Source organism: Lactuca virosa, chromosome 3 (genome assembly GCF_052849685.1).
Source record: "Lactuca virosa cultivar CGN04683 chromosome 3, Lactuca_virosa_CGN04683_v6, whole genome shotgun sequence".
NCBI lineage: Eukaryota > Viridiplantae > Streptophyta > Magnoliopsida > Asterales > Asteraceae > Lactuca > Lactuca virosa.
The window spans coordinates 132,674,994-132,697,738 of NC_136428.1; the positions used below are offsets into that span (position 1 = coordinate 132,674,994).

Genomic DNA, 22,745 nt, shown 5'->3' on the forward strand with positions numbered 1-22,745 from the left:
CAATTCCAACCCTTCCAAAAGTTTAAGGGGACCCTAATGGTCCATAAAAATGCTTACTTTATGGACATGCATGCACCATGCATGTCCCTCCATCCTTGTGGGTCAAAAGTGGAAGAAATGGTCTCAAACTCACATGCAAGCTTCTAATACAACACCAACTTCCAGATCTGAAAGATATAGGACCCAAAAGACCATTTGAATCCATAAACTTGCTAACTTTATGGATCCCTTCACTCCAACAAGCTACAACTAAAAGAAATGGGATGACGTAATTGTTACTAGACTATCTCCTACCCACCTTAATACTTTCATCTCCCTATGCGTTTTGGTCTACTCCTCAACCAAACAAAATACATCAATGAAATTCTTATTAGCTCATATATAATCAGTTCTAATCCCGTTGGGACACCCATGGTGCCCTCTCCCAAGCCCTCCCTCACTGGTGCCGCCTCATAATTCATGCATTAGCCTACCACAGATCACTAGACCGCTCTCGATCGCTTATTATAGTACCTCAACGGTACAAGCAACCACGATATCATGTTATACCGTGACTCCTCCGTACGGTTACATGCATTGGGCAGACGACTAAGATAATTTATGTATTACAACAGGCTACGTCATCTACCTTGGACTAAATCCAATTGCATGGAGCTCTAAACTCCAAAGAACCTTTGCTCTTTCTTTCATAAGAAGCTGAGTTTCTAGTGGTTTCTACTAGTACAACTGAGATATTATGTCTTATCTCCTTCATGTATGAGATAAGATACACTTCCTCAGAAGTACCTACTATTTATTTGAAGGTCACATGGCCAAGAGATCACTTCTTAACTTCCCCTTCCTAAGTGACCAATGTTCGAGTTTGTCTTGACTTAACTTTTGTTTTTTTTTTCGTGTTAATCAATCTTCTTCCCTTTTTTATTAACCAACTATTTTTATTCTTTATGCTTTTTTTCTTTCTAACTAATCAGTTTTTTTTTTTATTTTTTATCATAATATTAATGACTTTTGTTTATATAAAAAGAATTATATGTTTGGGGGCTCATTCGTACAGAGCCTCAAAAATCAACAAATTGCCCTGATAATTATTTTATGAGTATACATTAATAAACATATCAGCTACATTGTTTTTTTTTTTGTTGAAATTCTTCAAATAAACTAGAGTAAATTACACGAAGGATCCTTATGGTTTGGGGTAATATGCACACTTGATCCTTAATTTATTTTTTTAACTCAGAAGGTCACTACTATTTGTTTTTGTTATGCACTTGGTCCTTACTGTTTGTTTTTTTTTACGCGCTTGGTCTCTGTCTTATCTAACATACTATTATTTAAATAGAGAAAAATGGTGGGGTGGGTAAGGTAAGATGGGGGATTGAGGGGATGGGGTTGGAGGTGTGTTTATTTAAATAAATTAAAAAATCAATGGCAAAATAGATTTTTTAGGTAAGACAGAGACCAAGCGTGTAACAAAAACAAACAGTATGGACCTTCCGAGTTAAAAAAATAAGTTAGGAACCAAACGAGCAAATTACTCTAAACCGTAGGAACCCAGGGCCGGCTCAACCAGTTTGGGGGCTCTAAGCAAACCAAAAATTTGGGGCCCTTTGACATTTAGTATACTTAATGTTATAAACCCTCCTCCTTTATCAGGTCTTGGGACCGGCAATAATAAACTAAAAAGTTTACAAATGGCGGAGTTAATTATTTTTTTTGTTTATGTATATGTTTGTTGTGAATATATTTTATGACATAAAGTTAATTTTTCTAGCATTTTTAGATGAAAATTCTTTAATGAAATTTTCATAATCAATTTCTTTTACTAACTGTTTTTCAATTGACAAATCATATAACATAACAAATAAGAAACCTATTCCAAATTCCAAATTCCAACTTGACAAGTCAATATTAAAAAAATTAAGCTCTATTAACCCTAATAAAAAAACAAATTTATTTCTTTCTTTCGTGAAGAAAATAAAAATATTTCTAGCATTACTACATAATCAAAAATAAATTACAGCATATTGTATTATTGTATATCAAACAAATTTAACTTCATCAAAATAATTGTACTCTATTTGGTGTAGTGCATCAAACAAATTTAACTTCATCAAAATAACAAAAATTAACATAGATAATAGATTATCAATTTTTCACAAATTCACAAACCACAGTCATAGATAATCAGATGAAAAATCGAAGAAGAACAAGAATGGAAGAAGAACTTACTTTTCAAAATTCAGGAATCACCAAATCAATTGAGTTCTTGAGTCTTGACACTTGATAGCCTTTCAGAAACAAGAATCAAGTCAATCAACAATGGAGGTAACCACTTTTTTCTGATTTTTGAACAATCAAAAAATCAGATTGAAGAATAAGAATCAATTAATCAGATTCAAACGACAGAGAAAGAAGAACAATTGAAGAACAATCGTTGAGTCTATGAGTCGCATTCAGTAGATAGCGCCGATCGTTTGGTTAATTGATTTCTGCAGCCGATGTGTGCGATTTACGAATGGAAATTGGAGAATTTTAATCGACACTTAATTATTCCCTAATTGAGGTTTGGGTTAAGTGGGGCCCCTTAGAAGTGGGGGCCTAAGCAAGGGCTTAATTATTTACACACTAAGGTCGGCCTTGTAGGAACCATTCGTGTAATTTACTCAATAAACTAACATAAACGGCATTTTGAAACAAGAGAAAGATGGTAATAACAATTTGATTAAAGAAAACATTGATTGGATTTATGTTAGGTAATAATAACAATAACAGAAATGTCATAAATGGTAGAACTAATGAACTATAAAAGTGTAAACATGTAACTGATAACGACAAGAACCGGCGGAAGGTTGCCTTTGCCGACCATTTCGATATTTACATTGGCTTTTGCTAAATAATTTATAATTTTATATCATAAAAATATATTTGGTAGAAAGTGTTGCCACATATTGTATTATTTTTTTATGTTTAAAAATAAACTATTTACTTTATATATATTAGTCATATTTTTCTTGTTTAACTTTATTTAAAATAGCTAATACGTTTGATTGTTTTCAGGAAAACAAAACGATTGGACGAAAAACATAGTTTAATAAAAACAATATTAAAATTTTCAAATATTATCAATAATTTATATTAGGTAAATCGATCAAAACTGAACAAGAATATTAGATATTATATTAGCATAGATATTGTTACGATATACATTATCAAATTTGATTATAATTAAACTAAGTAATTATGTTTTATTAGTTTGTCATTATCTGTAATATGCTATGACATATATACACAAAACACACTAACAACTCATACATCCCTCTTATATATATTTTCGGTCTATCATAGTCATCCAATTAAACATCTTCATCAAAAGATGAAATATCTAATATATTTTGAGTTATGTGTTTCCTTTGTTAATCTCTTCCTATATATATCTATAGTAGGGTTTGAAACCATTGATACCACGTTAGGGTTTGTATCAAAGCCACTCAATGAGTCCAATTTCATCATCCAAAAGCCATATGATGTTCCACTTGAGCAACGATACAGCTATTCCCATGGTGTTCATAAGCTTTGGGTGATCAAGACAGACAAACCTCATTCTGAAACTAGCAATACTAATCCACGTTCTGAGATCCGCATTCAAGTATTGTCCTGGTTTAATCATTTTTTTATTTTATATCTGAATTATATAAATGTTGACTCCAAGGACAACTTCAATGCAATGAACTCTATAGATTTTAATGTATTGTCGTATTATCAGTACAATGAATTAAACTTAACAAAAGTTCAATGAAATGTTTATTTTAAACTTTAAAAGTTTCATTTTCCTGTTTGAGAGTTTAATTTTATATCCAATGCTAACATGGCATGTCACTATAATTGGATATAGTCCATTGAATGTCAACTAGGTATTCCACTTCATTTAATTGTCTTATTAAACTATGTAGTGTAGTTGCTCTAAGTAAATTGATAAATACATTTTTGTTCTCTTATTTGAAGGGTTATGACTACTCTTCGGGTGTTTGGCAATTTGAAGGATATGGATATGTGCCATGTGGGACTACCGGGGTGAGTATCATGCAAGTTTTTGGATCAGCCCCACCAAACGCTACAACCACAATGCTAAGAGTATATAACAGTAGCCTTTATTATTACAAGGATCCTATGATCATTCCTGATTTATATAACAAATGGTTTCGTTTCAATGTTATCCATGATGTTGAACAAAACAACGTCAAAGTTTATGTGGATGGAGTTCTCAAGTATGAGGGATGTGGACACAGTGGAACATCCCATTATTTCAAGTGTGGAGTCTACACACAAGATCATGCTTCATTTTATATGGAGTCTCGTTGGAAAAACATTAGAGTTTTAGAAAAATATTATTAGATTTTGCAACTCGTTTCGAAAATACATTTGCAAGTCTTCAAAATAGGGCTATATATGTATCTGAACGAAATTTTAATATCTTGTGTTCATGTGTATTTGTTAATTTCTCTTACTTGGAAACTTCCTATAAATTACTACTAGAAAACAGACATTTAATGACGTGTTTTTTACGACACGCACTGATTAATGATACGCAAAAGCGTGTGCCCTAAAAATAATGTCAGATCTTTAGAAATTTGAAGAATTTAGGATGCGCATTTTTGCGTGCCCCAAAATTAGTGTCTCACCAAAAAAAAAAAAAACGCGGAGGGCGCTTATTATAAAATATGCGTCATCTAAACATGTCGTTTTATTATAAAATGGCATCCCAAAAATTAAACCCCCCCCCCCCGCCTATTTGCTCCTCTCTCAGTCTCCCTTATTCCCTCTACTGATGCCTCCACCTTCTTCCATCGATGCTAATCTTTCAATTAGCTAGAAAGAAACCCTAGGGCCTTCATCTTCACCTACATCCAGCACCTCCAACCCTTCTTCTTTCGTCCAACACAACTCGGGCTTTAATCTGCAAGAAAAGCTCCAACTACATCCTTTACATGAAAAAAAACCCTAATTGGCAGCCACATGTTGACGTCAGGTACCCTTGAGATGAAAGGCTCATTTTGATGTAGATATCCCCTTGGGCTCTTATGTTAGGGCCGATTTCTTATATATTTAGCTCTTACATCCCCTCTAACCAAACCCTTAGCATCCCAAAATAACCCTAATCTTCCGTTCGTTCGTCTTAGTGGCTAGAGAGGGAGTTGTTCGAGTTTTTGTGTAGGGTTGTCGGATTTTTGAGTCACCGTCGAGGGAGAAGACGGAAGAGGACCTCAAGACAAACTTTGCTCTATCCTAAGGTATCGATTCCTGTTCTTTTCTTCTCCTTCTTTTTTGTTTTTTACGTCAAGCACCACCTACCGTCGTGGCCGGCAGCCTAGGCTACCGACGTGTTTCTCTACCACCACCCACAACCATTAGGTGGTTGTGGTTGTATGTGTGGGTGTTGTTAGCATGAAATGTCCACTTTCAGCTCCTGCAAAACCTTCAAAGCCCAGGATACCAAGGTTAGTAGGTGTTTCTTGTTCGATTTCTCAAAAGATATGTGACCAACAAAGCAATATCAGACCTGGTTCAAAAGTTGGTTCTATCCCTGTGGCCAAGACAAGACAAGTTGCTGCCAAGTATATGACAACTCCAAGGAACAAAAAGTGTCTTGCCAAAAGAAATTGGTATAAAATTGGCCAAGACGTCATCACCTTCAGAAGGTCTCTTTATAAACACTTCAGATGCATATCAAGTCAAATCTATAAAACTTGAGATCCTTTCTTCCATTGCTACAGATGAATCAATCTCAGTTATCTTTCAAGAAACTTGTTCCTGGGAACCTTGAAGATTTTACAAAAGTAAGACCTTACATGATAAGGGTACATTTGTAATTAGTTAATTACCTTATTTCAAAATTTTCATTTCACACTTCTATCTATAACAGAACATCGCTGATGTTGGGGAGATTCCTCCTGAATCATCAAAACAGGACACCGAGTGTTCTGAGGACATAAAGGAGCCTTTAAAGAAGGTAGATTATCATTTTCTATTAAGTAGTTAACTTTAAATTCTTTTTTGTTTGGAAACATCTAATTTATTTTTTATATGGTTTAAACCAGGGGATCGTGTGAAGTATGTTGGGCCTTCTGTACTTGTGGAAGAAGATAACAGGTTATTGTCTTCTTCTTCTTCAGTTATTTCTCTCCCAATTAGTTGCTGCAATTACTTTATTTGATATTGCCTGTTGTGTAAAGTCTATTGAATACCTTAAAATCAAATCAAGTATTGAAATTTGAAACCCTAGTTGCTGTAATTACTTTATGTTCAATTAGTAGTTGAATGCATCACATGATAAAATTGGGGTCGATAGCAACGTCTGATGGTCCCACAAATGCATATACCGTTATTTCACGTAGGTGGGTTGGTAAGTTGTATGAAATAATAATAAAAAAAAAAAAAACAACTATTGATAAATGTATGTATATCAAGATTCCAATAGTTTCATGTACTTAAATCTTTCTTTCTTTCTTGATTTGCTTTTGGTTTTACTTGTTTATGATTGTAAATGTAGTTATAAAACTTATCCTATATAAATAGAGTTATTGGTGTTAATCTGTTTCTGGTAATTTTATTTTCTTTTTCAGACCTTTAGGCACTGGTCAACGTGGGGAGATTTATGAGATTAGTGGGGAAAGAGTTGCAGTTATCCTTGATAGCACAGAAGACAATGATCAATCTGCAAAACCATCAATATATTGGCTTCTTGGTAATTTTCTTTTTGTATATCTAACAACATTATTGAATGTTGTAATGAAAGATGAAGATGGAAATGTAAATGTTGTTGTTTATATGCAGCTAAGCATGTTGAGCGTGATATTGATACTGAAGCTGAAGATTGTTATATTGCAATGCAGGCATTATCCGACGTTGCATACATGCTTCTTTTTGTAGTTCAGACTATGTTCATTATGACATATAAATGAAAAGTAAAACAAGTATTTTGTTTGTTTGTTAATTATCTTATTATGATTGTAGGTGTTGAAGTCTGTGCAACCTCTTATTGTGTATTTCCCATACTCATCTTTATGGTTGTCAAGAGCTGTTTCTAAGTCAAACCGAAAAGAATTTATGAATAGACTTCAGGAAATGTTTAACCAGATATAGGGGCCCGTTGTTTTGATATGTGGGCAAAATAAAGTTGCTAACTGTACAAGATAAATGGGTTTCTTTACATGAATCCTTTGTTCTTTTATGTTGGTGTGATGATGAATATCTGAAAAAAGAATTCAAGAACTTGAACAATGTCGATTTTCTATCTTTTGGGGATCTTAATCCTGAAGAAAAACAAATCCTTCAGGATAAGATTTCTATCTTACTTCTGAATCTCGGAATCCCTTTGCTTTCTGAGGTACATCTTACTCTCTTTCTCTCTCATACACACATTGGAATCTCTTTCTCTCTTTCTCTCTCTCACACACACACTCTCTAGTTTTACAGGTTGTGACATGTGAAGCAATATACTATGACCCAACAGACAGTAGTTTCAAAGCTTCATTAATAACGTGGGCCCTTCCATATGCACAGCGTTACATTTACACCAATAATCCAACTTAGATCATGCACTGGGCTTGTTCAAAGCTCACAGTATCATCAGTTGTTCCTGATGCTACTCTCCTTGAAATTTTACTTGATAAGGTTTGTTCAAAGTTTTATAGGATTAAAGTACACTAAAAAATGTCAATGGCTAACTTTTTGGGATTTTCAGTTAAAATTGTGCAGAAGCATTTCTTATGCTGCAGTTGCTGCTCATGCAGATCAGACTAGCAGGAGGAAATTAGCTGCTATGCTTGTTGAACATGAACCTTTCTCCTCAAAGCAGGTTTAGGGTTTATTACTTATATATGAAGTTGAAAAATTCAATATATGCAAAATTGAATGAATGATATAGTATATAATATGATTGAATATCACTTTTCCAGGTTCCTCTGTTACTAGGCATTGGGGAAGAAGATACAACCCTGACTAAGGCAACTGAAAGTGGCGATACTGATCTTGTTTATCTTGTTCTCTTTCATATATGGCAGAAGGTATTTATTGTTTTCTTATTTGATTAATTATAAAATAATATTAAATTAAATTCTCAAATTATTGGCTTGTATAGAGACCAACATTGGAATTATTTGGAATGATACAAGCTAGACCTATTGCACGCGATCTATTCATACGTTATGCAAGGTAAAGACTATATAAGTTTTTCTATTTAATTTCATATGAGAATATGAAGATTTTTTTTGATGAATGTGTCTATTATTTCAGGTGCTATAAGCATGAGTTTCTCAAGGATTTCTTTCTTTCTACTGGTCAACTTCATGTAAGTCTGTTTTGATAAACACTGAGATTTGATTTGGTAAAACAAAAGTAGAAGTTTGTATGTAATTAAGTGTTGTTGAATGTAGGATGTTGCCTACTTGTTGTGGAAAGAATCATGGGAATTAGCAAAGAATCCAATGGCAACTAGAGGATCTCCACTTCATACTCCACGTATAAAACTCATTGAAAAAGCTCAAAAATCTTTTTGCTGAAACTAAGGAACATGTTTTTGAGTCAAAAGCTGCTGAAGGACATGCTAGATTATTACGGTATGACATGTTTTAAAAGTCCAAAAACTCTTAACTTACGAAATATTAATTGTGATCATCAGATTAGCTGGTTACAGATGTCTATCAGACTGTTTCTTCTTGAGGTCTATCTTACTTCCACCTTCTCATCCTTATAATTGAAGTCTTGTTACAGCCTATCAGACTGGTTCAGAACTCTGACATTTATGGTGGTGGAGGTTTCTAACCCATACTCATCCTTATAATTGAAGTCTTGTTTCTATTTTATTTTACTTAATAGACTAAATGTGGACTAGTCTTAATCTACTAAGCTATATATGAGTGTTTATTATAACATCCTACTTTTATTTCATCTTATTACATATAAGAAGCTTAAATGTAAGAAATAACATAGTATACTTTGATTTCTCAATATGTGAATCTAATGGTTGCATGATTCAAATTTACAGGTCTTGTTGATGTGCGTGGTGTAAAACAAAGTAGCTCGGATTTTGTGAAGGTGGTGACCAAGTTCTTGTGGTTCTACTATTATTTGTTGATGATTTTCATCTCCTTCACACTTGATATTACATTTATTACTATTGATACGATTATTAATTTGTATGACATTTAAGTTTGTGCAATGGATTGTATTTTTATATATGATATTTTATTTTGTATTATGAGACATTAAATGTTAATTTAATTTGAAAATTATTAAATCTGTAAAAAATATATATATATTGAAACATATAAGATTATGACACCCAAAAATGTGTGTCATCTTCCTTTATGACAGGGGACTTAATGATATGCATAGCGTGTCGTAAACGTGCGTCGTAAGGTTACGACACGCAAATGCGTGTCGTCTTCCTTTATGACAGGGCATTCCTTGATACACATTGCGTGTCGTAAACGTGCGTCGTAAGGTTACGACACGCAAATGTGTGTCGTCTTCCTTTATGACAGGGCATTCCTTGATACGCATTGCGTGTCGTAAATGAGCGTCGTCGTAACTGTGTGTCGTAAATGCGCGTTGTCTATAGACGACGCGCAAAAGCGTGTCGTCTCTCGTTATGACAGGGTCTTCCTTGACACACATTTGTGCGTCGTCTGAGCGTTTTACGACACGCATTGCGCGTCCTAAAAGGCTGTTTTTCTAGTAGTGTTTGTTTTGATCTAAGAAATAAAAAAAATGTTTGATTGAAAAAAAAAACAATATACTTTAGCTCTGTCTATATCTCAAAATAATTTGATTAAAGAATCTTCTTGCCTAACATTTCTCAAGCCATTGATAAATTTTTGAATCACAGTGAAGTTATTGGTAATTTACTAATATAACAACGAAATATAATTCATTGTGTCGTTTTAAGAGTAGTAATAAATTGTTATGTCCGCTAATTTTGGTGCACATTGGATTGAATTGGATTGAAGGTTATTTTTTATTCACCTTATTTGTTTATAACTAATTAAGAAGTACTCTTGGTGATGAAAGAAGTGAGTGAGACTCATAAAAGTATAAATAATACTCGTAGTTAATGAAATGAACCAAGTATCAAGTGAGTTGAAGTTATGATGTGGAAGAGCTACATGTTTGAAACATGAGTTAAAGCAAACTCATGTTGAAGCGTACATGGAAGTCCTGTAAGATAAGTATTGTTGTAAGTTAAGGTTACAAATGATTCACGATGATCATACAAAGCTATTATAAAGGTCTCTAGTTTATCATCAATGTCGCAAAATTAAGTAGCGATCAGTTTGGAATTTACTACTTAAAAAACTTCCTCGATGTTTAAATCTCATAGCTTCAATATGGGGTTGTCCATTATTATAAAAAGTAAGTTTCTTAATACTTATGTATATTATGTAATACAAGTGGTTCGAGTTGTTTGGCAAAAACTCTCACTAATTTGGATTTGGGGTCTTGGTATGGGGAGTTTAAGAGTTATATATATATATATATATATATATATATATATATATATATATATATATATATATATATATATATACTTATTAGAAATGGTCGAGGAGGTTTTTTACTTAGGAAATAATAATAACACCCCAACATTATATCACATGATGATTATCATAACAGATAAGACATTAATTTCAATAATGTCAATGTCTAGTGTAGAAGTTCGGTCCAAAACACATAAAAAGTGGAACTAGTCCTAACCTGCAGGGAGCTACATTGACCATCACAGAGCCATAGAGAATCCATACATAATTACAAAAAATATACTAAAAATAAACTCTAATTTCTTCTCTAATTCTAATCCTCAAAGTCAAATAAGTTAATAATAAAAACTCATGTTGAAACTAAATCCATTTTATTTATTGTTATCATTAACATGGAGTGGATGGTATTAAAACAATAATATGTAAAACAAAAATTTGTATCATGGGATACATATGTTTGGGCACAAAATAACATTTCAAATCCTTACTTTAAAACATAATCCACAACCATTTGCTTTAAAACATACATCATAAACCTTTAATTTAAAACGTACTTCATAAACATTTTCTTTAAAACATACTTCATAAAAATTTACTTTAAAATGTACTTCATAGATTTTTGCTATTAAACATAAATCATACTTCATAGCTCTTTGATTTAAAACATACTCTATAGCTCTTTGCTTTAAAATGTGTTACATTTCAAACGATTACATAACTTTCTATTTTATTTCAACGTAGCATGCATATATGCAATGCAATCTTGTGGAGTTCATACCGCTATGCAATGCAATCTTACAGCCTAACATGCACGTATCATAGCTCTTTGCTTTAACATGTGTTACATTTCAAACTATTACATAACTTTCTATTTAATTTCATGTATCATGCATATATACAATGCAATCTTGTAGAGTTCATGTTATGTAGCTCTTTGCTTTAAAATGTGTTACATTTCAAACTATTACATAACTTTCTATTTTATTTCATGTATAATGCATATATACAATGCAATCTTGTGGAGTTCATGTTATGACAGAAGTATACAATCAACAAAACCAATAGAAATAAAACAAACGAAATTCAAATATATGTAATATACAAGAACCAGTTTATAGAAAACATACTTGTATGATGACTACACTGAAAAAATATTCACGAAATTGTACAGATTGAGGCCTGCTTTGCAGTGTCCTAAGACAGAAATTTCCCTGGTAGGGATCTGTCAAGAGGATACAAGAATCAACAAAGATTTTCTCTTGATTCTGACGAAATTCACTATGTTCCCTTCATTGTTTGTGGAATACGAAATTATATGAGGAATATGTGTGGTTTTTCTACCCAAAATCTGGTCTTTGGTGATCTATTTATAGATATACATTGACTGTTTTTCCCTCCAAAAACTGCCAACCGAAAATAACTGTCAAGACAGTTAAAACGAATTTAACAGATTTTTTTAATATAAAAATAAAAGTCAAAATCAAAATTAATATATATATATATATATATATATATATATATATATATATATATATATATATATAATAATGTAACTAGTCAAATGAGACCTCAAGAGGCCCAAGGCCAATCTTTCGACCATTAATATATATATATATATATATATATATATATATATATATATATATATATATATATATATATATATATATTAATCTAAGTCTTTCAAGATCAATTTGACTAGCCCAATCACCAAATCCAACCCAATCCATTTAGTCCAAGCCTTTGATGTAATTGGTAAACAACTAGGCTGGACATGAGCATAGCCTACCATCCACAGACCGACGGGCAAAGTGAGAGAACCATTCAAACACTATAAGACATGTTGAGAGCCTGTGTGATTGACTTTGGTAAAGCATGGGATACCCACTTACCACTTGTCGAATTTTCATACAACAACAGTTACCAGTCTAGCATTAAGGTTGCCCCCTTTGAAGCCCTCTATGGCCGTAAATACAGATCCCCTATATGCTGGGCTGAAGTAGGCGATACGCATTTGGCTAAGGGACAAGTCCTTGACAGCATTCTCGCTAGCCCGGAAATCATTCCAGAAACCACAGAAAAGATCGTACAAATCCGAGAACGACTAAAAGCTTCTAAAGATAGACAAAAGAGTTACGCTGATAAGAGACGAAAACCCTTGGAATTCCAGGTTGGTGACCGCGTTCTATTGAAGGTCTCTCCCTGGAAAGGCATGATATGTTTCGGAAAGGGTGGAAAGTTAAATCCAAGGTACATAAGTGATGGGTTTTGAGCATTACATCAATCATATGGTGTACATGCAAACCCTAAAGCTTTGGATCTAGTTTGACTAATGAACATGAAATAATTTTCCAAAGCTCATAAACCCTAGATCTAGCATACAATAATCGAATTAACATGTGAATTAGGATTTTGATCTTGCCTTGATTGTTATGTAGTAATAACAATCACAAATCTCCTTGATCTTGACTCTTGAAAGCTTAGTGCCTCAAATGTTGCACCTCTAATGGAATCACAAACACTATGAGCAACAAGATGACTTAAGAGAATGAGGAGGAGGCACAAAAACGTCTAAGAACCCTTAGGGATTACTTCCACACGTCTTTGGGGCCTTAGGGGTTCCTTATATAGTTAGGCTATTAGGGTTTTTAACTAGGAAACCCTAATTTGACTGCTTAGGCCCTAAGCAGCCCATGGACTCCTTCTAGAACACCCCTTGGACGAATTCCTTATGGGCTTCCCATAGAATTTGTCCAACCTATGTTCCAAGGTGATCCATAGCCCAATTGCAATTATCTTATAATTACAATTCCAGACCCCTAAGTTTAATTAATCTCTTTTAGCCACAAAATTAATTCTTAATTAATTCTTGACTAATATTAATTAAACAATATGATTTCTCTTTTAACATATTATTCTTATAATATATTAATAAATCAAAATTAATCCTCTTTCTCCTTAATTCATCCTATTAGTTGCTATGGTGAAGGCAACCCAAAAGGACCATGCTCACAATCGGGTCAAGTACATACCAAAATAGTTATGGGCTTAGACACCCAATCCAATAGTCTCCCACTTGGATAATTCTAATAACTATTTTGAATATGACTTCAGATCCTGATCAGCAATCGTAGCTTTCAAAAGCCGTTGTCGAACTCTGATCTTATCAGAAACGTGTCCTTTAGATAAAGCATCATATATTCCTCCATTCTAGATATCATATGAACTGAGACATGGATTTTAATCATACTCTCTGTTCATGTGTTGTTTCCCGATTTCCGATTTATGACGACTGACAACAGACTACAATTGAACAAATCAACTTAGTCCTGGCTTGGCCAAGCGCTTAGGGTGTCATCACTAAATTATCGAGGGGCCCACAGATATCGCTTTTATCCCACATTGGGTAAAAGGAACGGATAAACTTCTACTCAAATGCTTGTTTGTACCTATTCATCAAATCACACACAACAATATGTTTTATAACACCAAGTTACTGGTGCGTTTACATATTATCAATGTGCAACCGACTTGTAAATTACAACTCATACGTCTCTGTCTCAAGAATATAAGATATTATCGTCTCACCAATCACTCGTGATAAAATCCATGAAGCGATCCAAGTGAGCGTGGGTTTAATCCAATGCTCAAATCTTAATTCATAAGCACTCATGAACGTTGTAGCAAACTTTTGCTATGTCTAATACACTTTCGACAGTCTACAAGCCAATTCATGACAGTCTTCTTTCATAACTACTTCCAAAGTATGAGCGACTGTGGATGGTTTGAATAATCTTATTATTCGGGAAGTCAAAACATGCAAAGTGAAATACAATAATAATTGAATCCAATATGGCCCCAAACTTTGGAGTATAAATAAAACCCCTTTAATTTAGTCACCATATTGATTACACATTATTCATTGTCTAATGTTTCGGATAATCAACTTATTACTTGAATTATAACAGCAGTTGTCCCATGCACCAAGCATGCACACTTTGTTTACCTATGGTCCATACTTTGTGAAATAGATCAATTGAAAATTTTTTCCAATGATGCTCATTTCACAACTCCTAATCCTTATCGTTAGTGTAAGAAGACAAAATTCTCGCCACTACTAGAATATGTTAGATTCTAACATTTTATGCAATGATCCTTTTGTAATCTTATTGCACAAAAGTCACCAAGACTTTGCCAATGCAATTACAATGTACTCTATGAAGTCTCACATTCAAAGTACATTCCTTTGAACATCCTTCTTGCATAAAAGTTTCTAATCTAGACATAGACTCTTAACCTCCAACTCCCAATATGGATTCATTTCCATATTTGCCATATGACAACTCATTCTTAATAGAGTCTTATCTATTCATAATAATGTCAATATATTCCATTCAATACTTTACTTCCAACTGCGCACAAGCGACCAATCCTTAGCAAACCTCAGATTGTCCTTGACAGTTGTTTAATCAATTTAGTCAAATCCGGTTCTGATCTTTTTCCCTCTTAATGCCCTAAGCATTTGGAAAATCAGAACGGTCGGATATTATAGCATATGCAATCGATCCTACACCCAAAGCGTATGGGATGCGATTCATAATGTCTTACATAAAGACGTGATACTTTACCAGTCTCCTGCTATAATATTTCTATTTGTCATATTCTCATAATTTTGATTATGAAGAGGGATGTCGTAATCATAACCAAATTTTGAGAACGCAGTTATCCTTTTCATATATAGAATTTCCTTACGTTGAACCATTTCAACATGACATTCATATATATTTGACTAAATTTTGACTAAAATTTCTCGATCCAAGCTTTTAGATTTTGAAACGAAGTATAATATTCTCTCCCTTAATTATAGAAAAACAATTTTTTCAACCCCTATAACTTTGCAAAGTGAAACATTTTGTTTTCTATAATTAATATTGCTAACTTGCAATACTTAAAATAATAATCATGCTCCCACTAACATAATGATTATATCCATACCAGCATAACATTTATGCTCCCACTAGCTTTGACACGTATTCAGAAAACAGTTCAACTTCTATAATTCAATACTTATTGACTTCCAAAGTTCATATTTCTAATGCGATATGCTTCGATAAGCCTTTATCTAAGCTTCTCAAACTCATACACATTTCCTTAGATAGCTCACATGTGTATCTAAACAATTCTAGAACTTATAGCAATAAGTCTCGAATGTTCAAACTAATTGCCAAATCTCACAATTCGAACTATGAAGAGGGATGCCGTAATCATAATCGAATTTGAGAATGCAATTCTTACAATTGCTATCTGCTTAAAATCTTCCTAGTGAAAGCATTTCCTCACAATCATTTTCATGAAGGAGAGAAACCTTATGACACTTAGATTTTATGGTGTATGTGTTCTTATCCATGTGATTTTGTCATAACCATAGTCATAAGATAATGTTTGTGACAAATCCAAACTCTTATGGACAGAACTTGTTCATTCTTAATTTCTTGCCATCAAGGGTCCTACCATTGCTTCCAAGTTATTTAGCATCTCACCTATACTAGTCAATGCACTTTCATTGAACAAGGTGCTAGCCTTTATGCAGTCAATTGAGAACTTGTAGAACTCATATGCATAAGTAACTTTATTGGAATGGCATAGAAACAAAATATGTCAACACAATAGGTTACAAACCTCAAGTTGTGTGCTAGTGATTTACAATAAGTTTACTCTTGATTAGTTCTTGAAACCTTTCAAGATCATTTAGACTCCAACTGACCTCTTGACATATAAGATTCTCTTGTCAAGAAACATTCCTCGACAAACAAATACTCAAGAGTTAGTGCGGATTCTTATCAAGACAAACACTACACACATTGGTCTTAGTTGGTCTTTGTCTTATCCAAGACATCACAACTTACCAATCTCAAACGTGCAATAAAAAAACATTTTCCTACTCCACAGTTGATGAGTGTGTTCAACCTTTTTCTTAATATTATGTCACTCAAGTCACAATCTTGGAGTACGACTCTAAGACTTGATTTTGGAACGAAGTATGATTCACCTTTTTGATTTAACCATCTCAACAATTTATGATTCCTCTTCTTAGCCATACTAGTGTACTAAGGTGTCCTTAGAGGATTAATTGTGACACGGTTATATAATCACTGAGTTAATCATAAAACACGATATTAAAGTTCTCTCTCATCTTTTCAGATTGGAGAAACTTATATCTTTCTGCCTAATTGATTCTTCTTATTCGTTCTGCTATTCATCGAAACTTTTCCAATGATTCAGAATCATACTCAATCTTTTAAGTATAATCACATGTACTAATCTTTTAGCAAACTATGACGAATATTTTATCTTTCTTTGTGGCGGACTTGACCAGTGCACAACATTGTGTACCAGATCTCCTAGTCCTTCACTTGATTCACATACTTATATGAACAAGGAATTAGTCTTAATTTCCCAAATACGAAGGTTCTCATTCATCACATAATACCAGTTGCATGATTCCAAGTTTCTATCCAATTGAAACTTGGGCGATGAGAATCTTTCCTTATTTGGTAAATTTCTGACAATTCCACAAATAACATAACTAAGAATCAAATCCATTCACAATATTGCTAACGATAGGAACATTCAAACACCAATTTTCATAAAATCCATCGCAAGGAAACATAAATAAGACAAAAACAAATTTTATTTTATTGCGGAAAAATCTTGTCCTTACAATACGATTACAAATGAAAACTATGTAAATATTATTTAGGTGCTGTTTGTTTTTCCGAAGTGAAACTGTCTGAAGTCTGCGGACCACCTCTGCAGCCCTCTGCAGCAGAAGAGATGGACCAAAGTGCTGCAGACTGTAATGAGAAGCATGTTTGTTTTTTTAACGGCTGCAGATATTAAAAAATTTAAAATAAAATAATTTAATAAACCGAAAATAGTTTTTTAATACCAAAAATTTAATAATTGTAGTCTTAAAATATTGAAATAAAATTCAAACAACCAAATTAGTCTTACAATAACATTTTTAAATAAAATTCATACAACCAAACTTTAATAATTTTCATTCCATATTTTGCATCAATTGTTCGGCAATTTCATCTCTTAACTGGGTCATATATTCACGGTCCGCTGCAGTACCATGTGTTGGAATCTCATCTTCATCATTATCAACGACTGCATTGTTATTCCGAACCGAGACATTTGGTTCGTCATATCGTGCAAAAAACTCATCATGTAGTCCCTCTCTTCTTATAAAATTATGAAGCGCAAAGCATGCTAGGGTAATGTTTCGTTGTGTAACCAATGAGAATGGTGCCATCCTCTTCAATATAGGGAATCGTGCTTTCAAGACACCAAAAGCACGCTCAATGACATTCCGAAGTTTTGCGTGTGCATGGTTAAATTTTTCTTTATTCGTTAATGCACGTCTTCGACGGAAATCTCCAAGCCAATACCTCACATTACGGTACGGTGCCATAAAACCTCGAATGTTTGCATAAGCGGCATCACAAAGATAATATTTATCTGTAAAAAAATCAAAAAAAAAGTCATTTATTTTTTCAAGCTAAGATAAAACTATTTAAATAACAATAAATTTACCTGGTGGTGGAAGCGGGAATGGTGCATGTGGATTTGCTAATGCTTCTGATAAAATTCTAGAATCGTGTGCTATCCCTTCCCAACCGGCCACAACAAACGTAAACATCATGTTGAAGTCACATATTGCCAATACGTTTTGGTAACAATCGCCTTTTCCCCTACTTCTATATAAATCCCGTTTGTTTGCAGGGACAACAGCATGTATCAAAGTGCCATCAAGTGCACCAACTGCTCCCTTGAACACCCGTCGTAGCTTCCTATTATGTCCCGAAATGTTTGGATTCGGATTAAAAGAAGTTGGCACTATAATGTCATGTGCGAAAAGCAGCATTTTGTCCAACACTTCATGAAAAAACTTATGAATTGTTTGCTTTGAGTGTTGAAATCTCCGCTTGATAATCACATAACGTTGGTTATGACCGATCATCATCAAAAACATAGCCATCTTCTCCTCAACCGACACATGTTTGCTATCCTTTAACGCGTAGTTTACTCTAAAATGAGCACATAGCCGGACAAATGATTCACGGGACATGCGTAACACTTCAACACATTGTAGAGGATTACGGTGAAGTAATTCTAACCTAAATTCATGTCCCGTCATTTCCGAATCGTTGTCCCGCACTCGTTTTACACCCTTTTTCCAAAAGTAGCGGACGTACAAGTACATTAGAATTATGAGTAGTATCTTTTTTTCGTGATCCATTAGGAACCTATTAATCAACACAAGTTACCAAATATAAAACTCAAGTACCAAATAACATAACCAAATAACCAAAATACATAATCACATAGTTCAAGTTCCAAATACTACAAATAACATTCAAGTACCAAATAACCACATACTACAAATAACATTCAAGTACCAAATAACCACATACTACAAATAACATCCAAGTACCAAATAACCAAAAAACATAACCACATAGTTCTAACACATGCAATTAAAACCTAAACAATTCAAATATGTAAACTTAATGGACAATCTTTCCATCCTTCAATACTCCTAAACTTGTAGCTGTCATCTCGATCCATCCTCTTAATATTTGTGGATCATTAGGCAAATTTACCCACATCTCTCTCATATTCATGGTCCCTCCAAAAATATGATAAGCAGCAAATCGTAGAGGGTCTACCGGGCCTAACTCGAGTAACTCTAGCTTCTCTAAACATTGGGGAATTGTTGGCCCTTGAGTCAAATGTCGTAGAGTTTTCTGCATCTCCAATGCTAAATCATCAGCAGTAATAGAAGCTTTAGGGGAGGCACTAGAAGGTGGCTCAGGTGAGGCACTAGCAGCTCGAGGTCTAGGAGTTGAGGGTTTAGCTCTTTTGTTGGGGTTACCAGAAGGTGAAGCAGCAGAAGGTGAAGCATCAGAAGGTGAAGCAGCAGAAGATGGTGGCTGAGTGGTATGATTGGAAAAGATATCATCCTCATCTATGTTAACAGAAGGGGTGTCCATAAGTTGTAGTGGTGCGACATGGAAAGAAGATGATCCATGTCCCGATGGTGTTTGGGATGTGGCATAGCTGAGATTACCAGAGGCACTATTTCCATCAAAGAGTTATGCACAAAGCTCTGGAAACAACAATGGGACAGTTTTCAAAGAAGCGGCTTTCGGATGTCCCTAAACCCAATCAATGTAACAAAAGTAGTATAAGAATAAATGACAACTATATAAACAAAATACATATTAATATATATATATATATATATATATATATATATATATATATATATATATATACCTTTTTAAAGTCCTCCCACTCCTCATTTGTTAAGTTAAAAGTGTTTGTTTGAGGATTGTAAAGGTTGCCAGTTTTGTTTTTCAAGTATAACCATCCCGTGTATTTGGCTTTAAGGTTGTCATAGGCGTTTTTCAATTGTCTTTGACTCAAATCCACACCAAACTTTTCCTTAATGGCTGTTCCTAATTTGTTCCATGAATGTTTGTGCAAACTCAAACCTTTTCTACCCACATTTTGTACTTCTTCAATGCAAGTGTTCAATAAGAATTTTGTTTGCTCATTGTTCCATGTATGTTTATCTGCCATTGCTAATAAAAAAAACCATATGGAATACATACTTTAGCACACATAACCATATACCAACAACTTTCAGCATAATTACAACTTGTAATGATGAAAATAATCAATTTCAACAAAGATTATTCATATTTCAGCAACAATTATGACACTTCAGCAACATTTTATGACATTTGAACAATATTTCATGACGTTTCAGCAACAATTTGTGACATTTCAGCAACAATTTGTGACAATTCAGCAACAATTTGTGACATTTCAGCAATAATTAGTGACAATTCAGCAATAATTCAGCAATATTTCATTACAATTAAGCAACAACATATGACATTTTAAGCACAAATTGAAGAAATTGGGGCAAGAACAAAGATTCAAGAACAACTATTTGATATAAGGCATGAACTATTTGATAAGATTAGCACCAACTAGCAAATTCAAAGATTCAACAACAAAAATCAAACAATTAGTATGAAGCATGAACAATGAAGTAAAACACCAACAAAATCGAATTGTTGAAATATTCAAGACAATCGCTGCCTTCAGCAGCCAAAAACGAAAAAAAAAAAGAACAAGAAAACAAACCTGGAAGGACGACCGACGGAAGGGGAGAGGCCGGTGGGGGTTGCGCCGGAGGTGGCTGCGCCGGTGGTCGCTGGTCTGAGAGGACGCGAGGTCGAGAGAAGGTAGGAGAGCTCCGCTCACGATCGACTTGCTGGAAGAATGGAGGTGGCCGCTTTTTTTTTTTAGGGTTTAGTTTTGAAGAGGTTAGAAGCAATTTTCAAGTGCTGTCCCAAGCAGAGGACGGGAAGAGGTTTTTAATTTCGAAGGCTGCGAAAAAACAAACAGCTGCGGGAAAGAAAGTGTTGCGCGTGTGCTGCGCCGCGCAGCACGAAGAGGTTTGAAGAGGTTTTTAATAAAAAACAAACAGCACCTTAGCAATCTATCCTAACTCTAAAGTGGTAGCTAAAAATCCGATCTTTGAATCATGCGATCGAAATCCATTTCTTCATGACCAAATTCAGCTCACTTCTTTCTTTTAAGTTTCCCTTTTCTTTGATCCTACAAAACACCAAATGTAATCTTATCATATCATGTATTAGGAATCTAAAAGGAACTTAATAGAGTTAGATAGTGGATTTAACCTGAAGCAGAGTCATACATCTTGAGTCTCCCATCTCTTAGATCTCTCAGGTAGTCAGGGCAGCTTCTAGACCAATGCCCCTTCTCTTGGCAATAAAAACACAGATTCTTTGGGAATGGCATAAGGGACTATCTCGGACTTAGCCTTTCTCTTGCATAGAGAAAACTTTTCCAGGACTTCCAATGTTGCCATTGTCCATAAAAGGTTGAGACATTGATTTACCAGACAAATTTGCTTGACCAGACCGCCAGATAATTTCTGATTCAGCAGCAACAAGCAAATAAGCCAAATCAATGAGGGTCACGTCTCGGTCCATCATATATTACTCTCTAATGAACTCACTATATGATTCAGGAAGTGATTGAAGAACCAAGTCAACTGCCAGCTTCCTAGAGACTTCGACACCCAACATTCCCAATCTGTCAATATGCAACTTCATATCCAAGACATGAGCACATACAGACTTTCCATCTTCGTGTTTGCTTGCCAATAGGGCTTGAGTGACCTTGAACTTTTCAAGTCTTCAAACACGTGGGTCAGGGAGAATTATTGGAGGAGGTAGAGGAAGTGAAGCATGATTTCCATTTCCACAATCCAATCGTGGAACATCATCTTCATGCGGAAAGCTTTTTCCAAAGGATTCGGGAAGACCATAGTTGTTAGACTTTGACATCTACAAAACGGAAGAAATTCAAGTTAGTTGATTGAGTCCTTAATAAAACACCCAAATAATATATTAAGGCTAGGACCCAATACAATATTCTACAGCTTGGAAGAGGGATGTCGTAATCCAAATTGCAGAACATTTGAAGGTAGGTAAATGACGATCTACCAATTTCCACCACGAAAAACGAAAATTGAAGGTTTAAGTTTTAAATGAATTGAAACTCCTAGATCTTTTGAGATTCATTGAACTTTTCAATGGCATGTTTAATCTCGATTATGCCCTTCATTTGTGACTGGGATGTGGAGGATCACAAATAACGTGTGAATAACCATCCAAATGTACGTGGTGCACTCAATGTCATTATCACCTAATCAATGTGTCGGTTAGCCACACAGGCTCCATTGATCTATGACAAACATCGAGTCACCCTTTGCTACCAATGCCAATCCCAACTTAGTGTGCCGGTTAACCACACACGCTCCACTAATTGTCTCGGCAAGGGTACAAAGTGTAATTCCATGGAATTGCATCAAATTCACTTTTTCCTAAAGTAACTAAGATTTGGGAATTGATAAAAGCGTTTTAGTTACTTCGTATTTCATTATACTTATAATGGAAGGTTATGTCCTATCCTACCCGTTCGGCTAACAACCCTCCACTAGTCAAGAGTGCGGTGGGTAAGAGTGGATACCCAATGGTGGTCATTTTATAGGCTGCTTCCTTAAACACCCCTTATAGACCAGCTTCGTGAATGAGGCCT

The 22,745-nt window shown here is 34.3% G+C and overlaps 2 protein-coding genes and 1 pseudogene across 3 annotated transcripts; 2 read left to right on the forward strand and 1 right to left on the reverse strand.

The window, feature by feature from the left end:
- Window positions 1-3,373: 3,373 nt before the first annotated feature.
- Window positions 3,374-4,392, forward strand: LOC145164073 (citrate-binding protein-like). Its single transcript, XM_079082795.1, has 2 exons — window positions 3,374-3,646; window positions 4,003-4,392. The coding sequence occupies exons 1-2, from the start codon at window positions 3,374-3,376 to the stop codon at window positions 4,390-4,392; spliced, it is 663 nt and encodes a 220-aa protein (XP_078938921.1).
- Window positions 4,393-6,786: 2,394 nt separating this feature from the next.
- LOC145164074 (protein VACUOLELESS1-like) lies at window positions 6,787-8,756 on the forward strand (annotated as a pseudogene). The gene is made up of 10 exons (XR_013739791.1): window positions 6,787-6,807; window positions 6,891-6,923; window positions 7,012-7,077; window positions 7,175-7,384; window positions 7,622-7,855; window positions 7,956-8,063; window positions 8,138-8,211; window positions 8,293-8,347; window positions 8,433-8,615; window positions 8,678-8,756. The product of XR_013739791.1 is annotated as a protein VACUOLELESS1-like (transcript).
- Window positions 8,757-19,516: 10,760 nt separating this feature from the next.
- LOC145162627 (L10-interacting MYB domain-containing protein-like) lies at window positions 19,517-20,821 on the reverse strand. The gene is made up of 3 exons (XM_079081716.1): window positions 20,760-20,821; window positions 19,881-20,188; window positions 19,517-19,759 (listed from the first exon to the last, which is right to left on the reverse strand). Exons 2-3 carry the CDS (start codon window positions 20,184-20,186, stop codon window positions 19,697-19,699), a joined length of 369 nt encoding a protein of 122 aa, XP_078937842.1. The 5' UTR covers window positions 20,187-20,188; window positions 20,760-20,821; the 3' UTR covers window positions 19,517-19,696.
- Between the last annotated feature and the right edge of the window lie 1,924 nt (window positions 20,822-22,745).

What these genes read in the sequence shown, in the direction of transcription:
- LOC145164073 (XM_079082795.1), top strand. Translation starts at nt 3,374, where the DNA reads ATGAAATATCTAATATATTTTGAGTTATGTGTTTCCTTTGTTAATCTC. An exon ending in GTTCTGAGATCCGCATTCAA is followed by an intron (nt 3,647 to 4,002) that starts GTATTGTCCTGG and finishes TCTTATTTGAAG; the next exon opens with GGTTATGACTACTCTTCGGG.
- LOC145162627 (XM_079081716.1), bottom strand. Translation starts at nt 20,186, where the DNA reads ATGGCAGATAAACATACATGGAACAATGAGCAAACAAAATTCTTATTG. An exon ending in AGTGGGAGGACTTTAAAAAG is followed by an intron (nt 19,760 to 19,880) that starts GTATATATATAT and finishes GATTGGGTTTAG; the next exon opens with GGACATCCGAAAGCCGCTTC.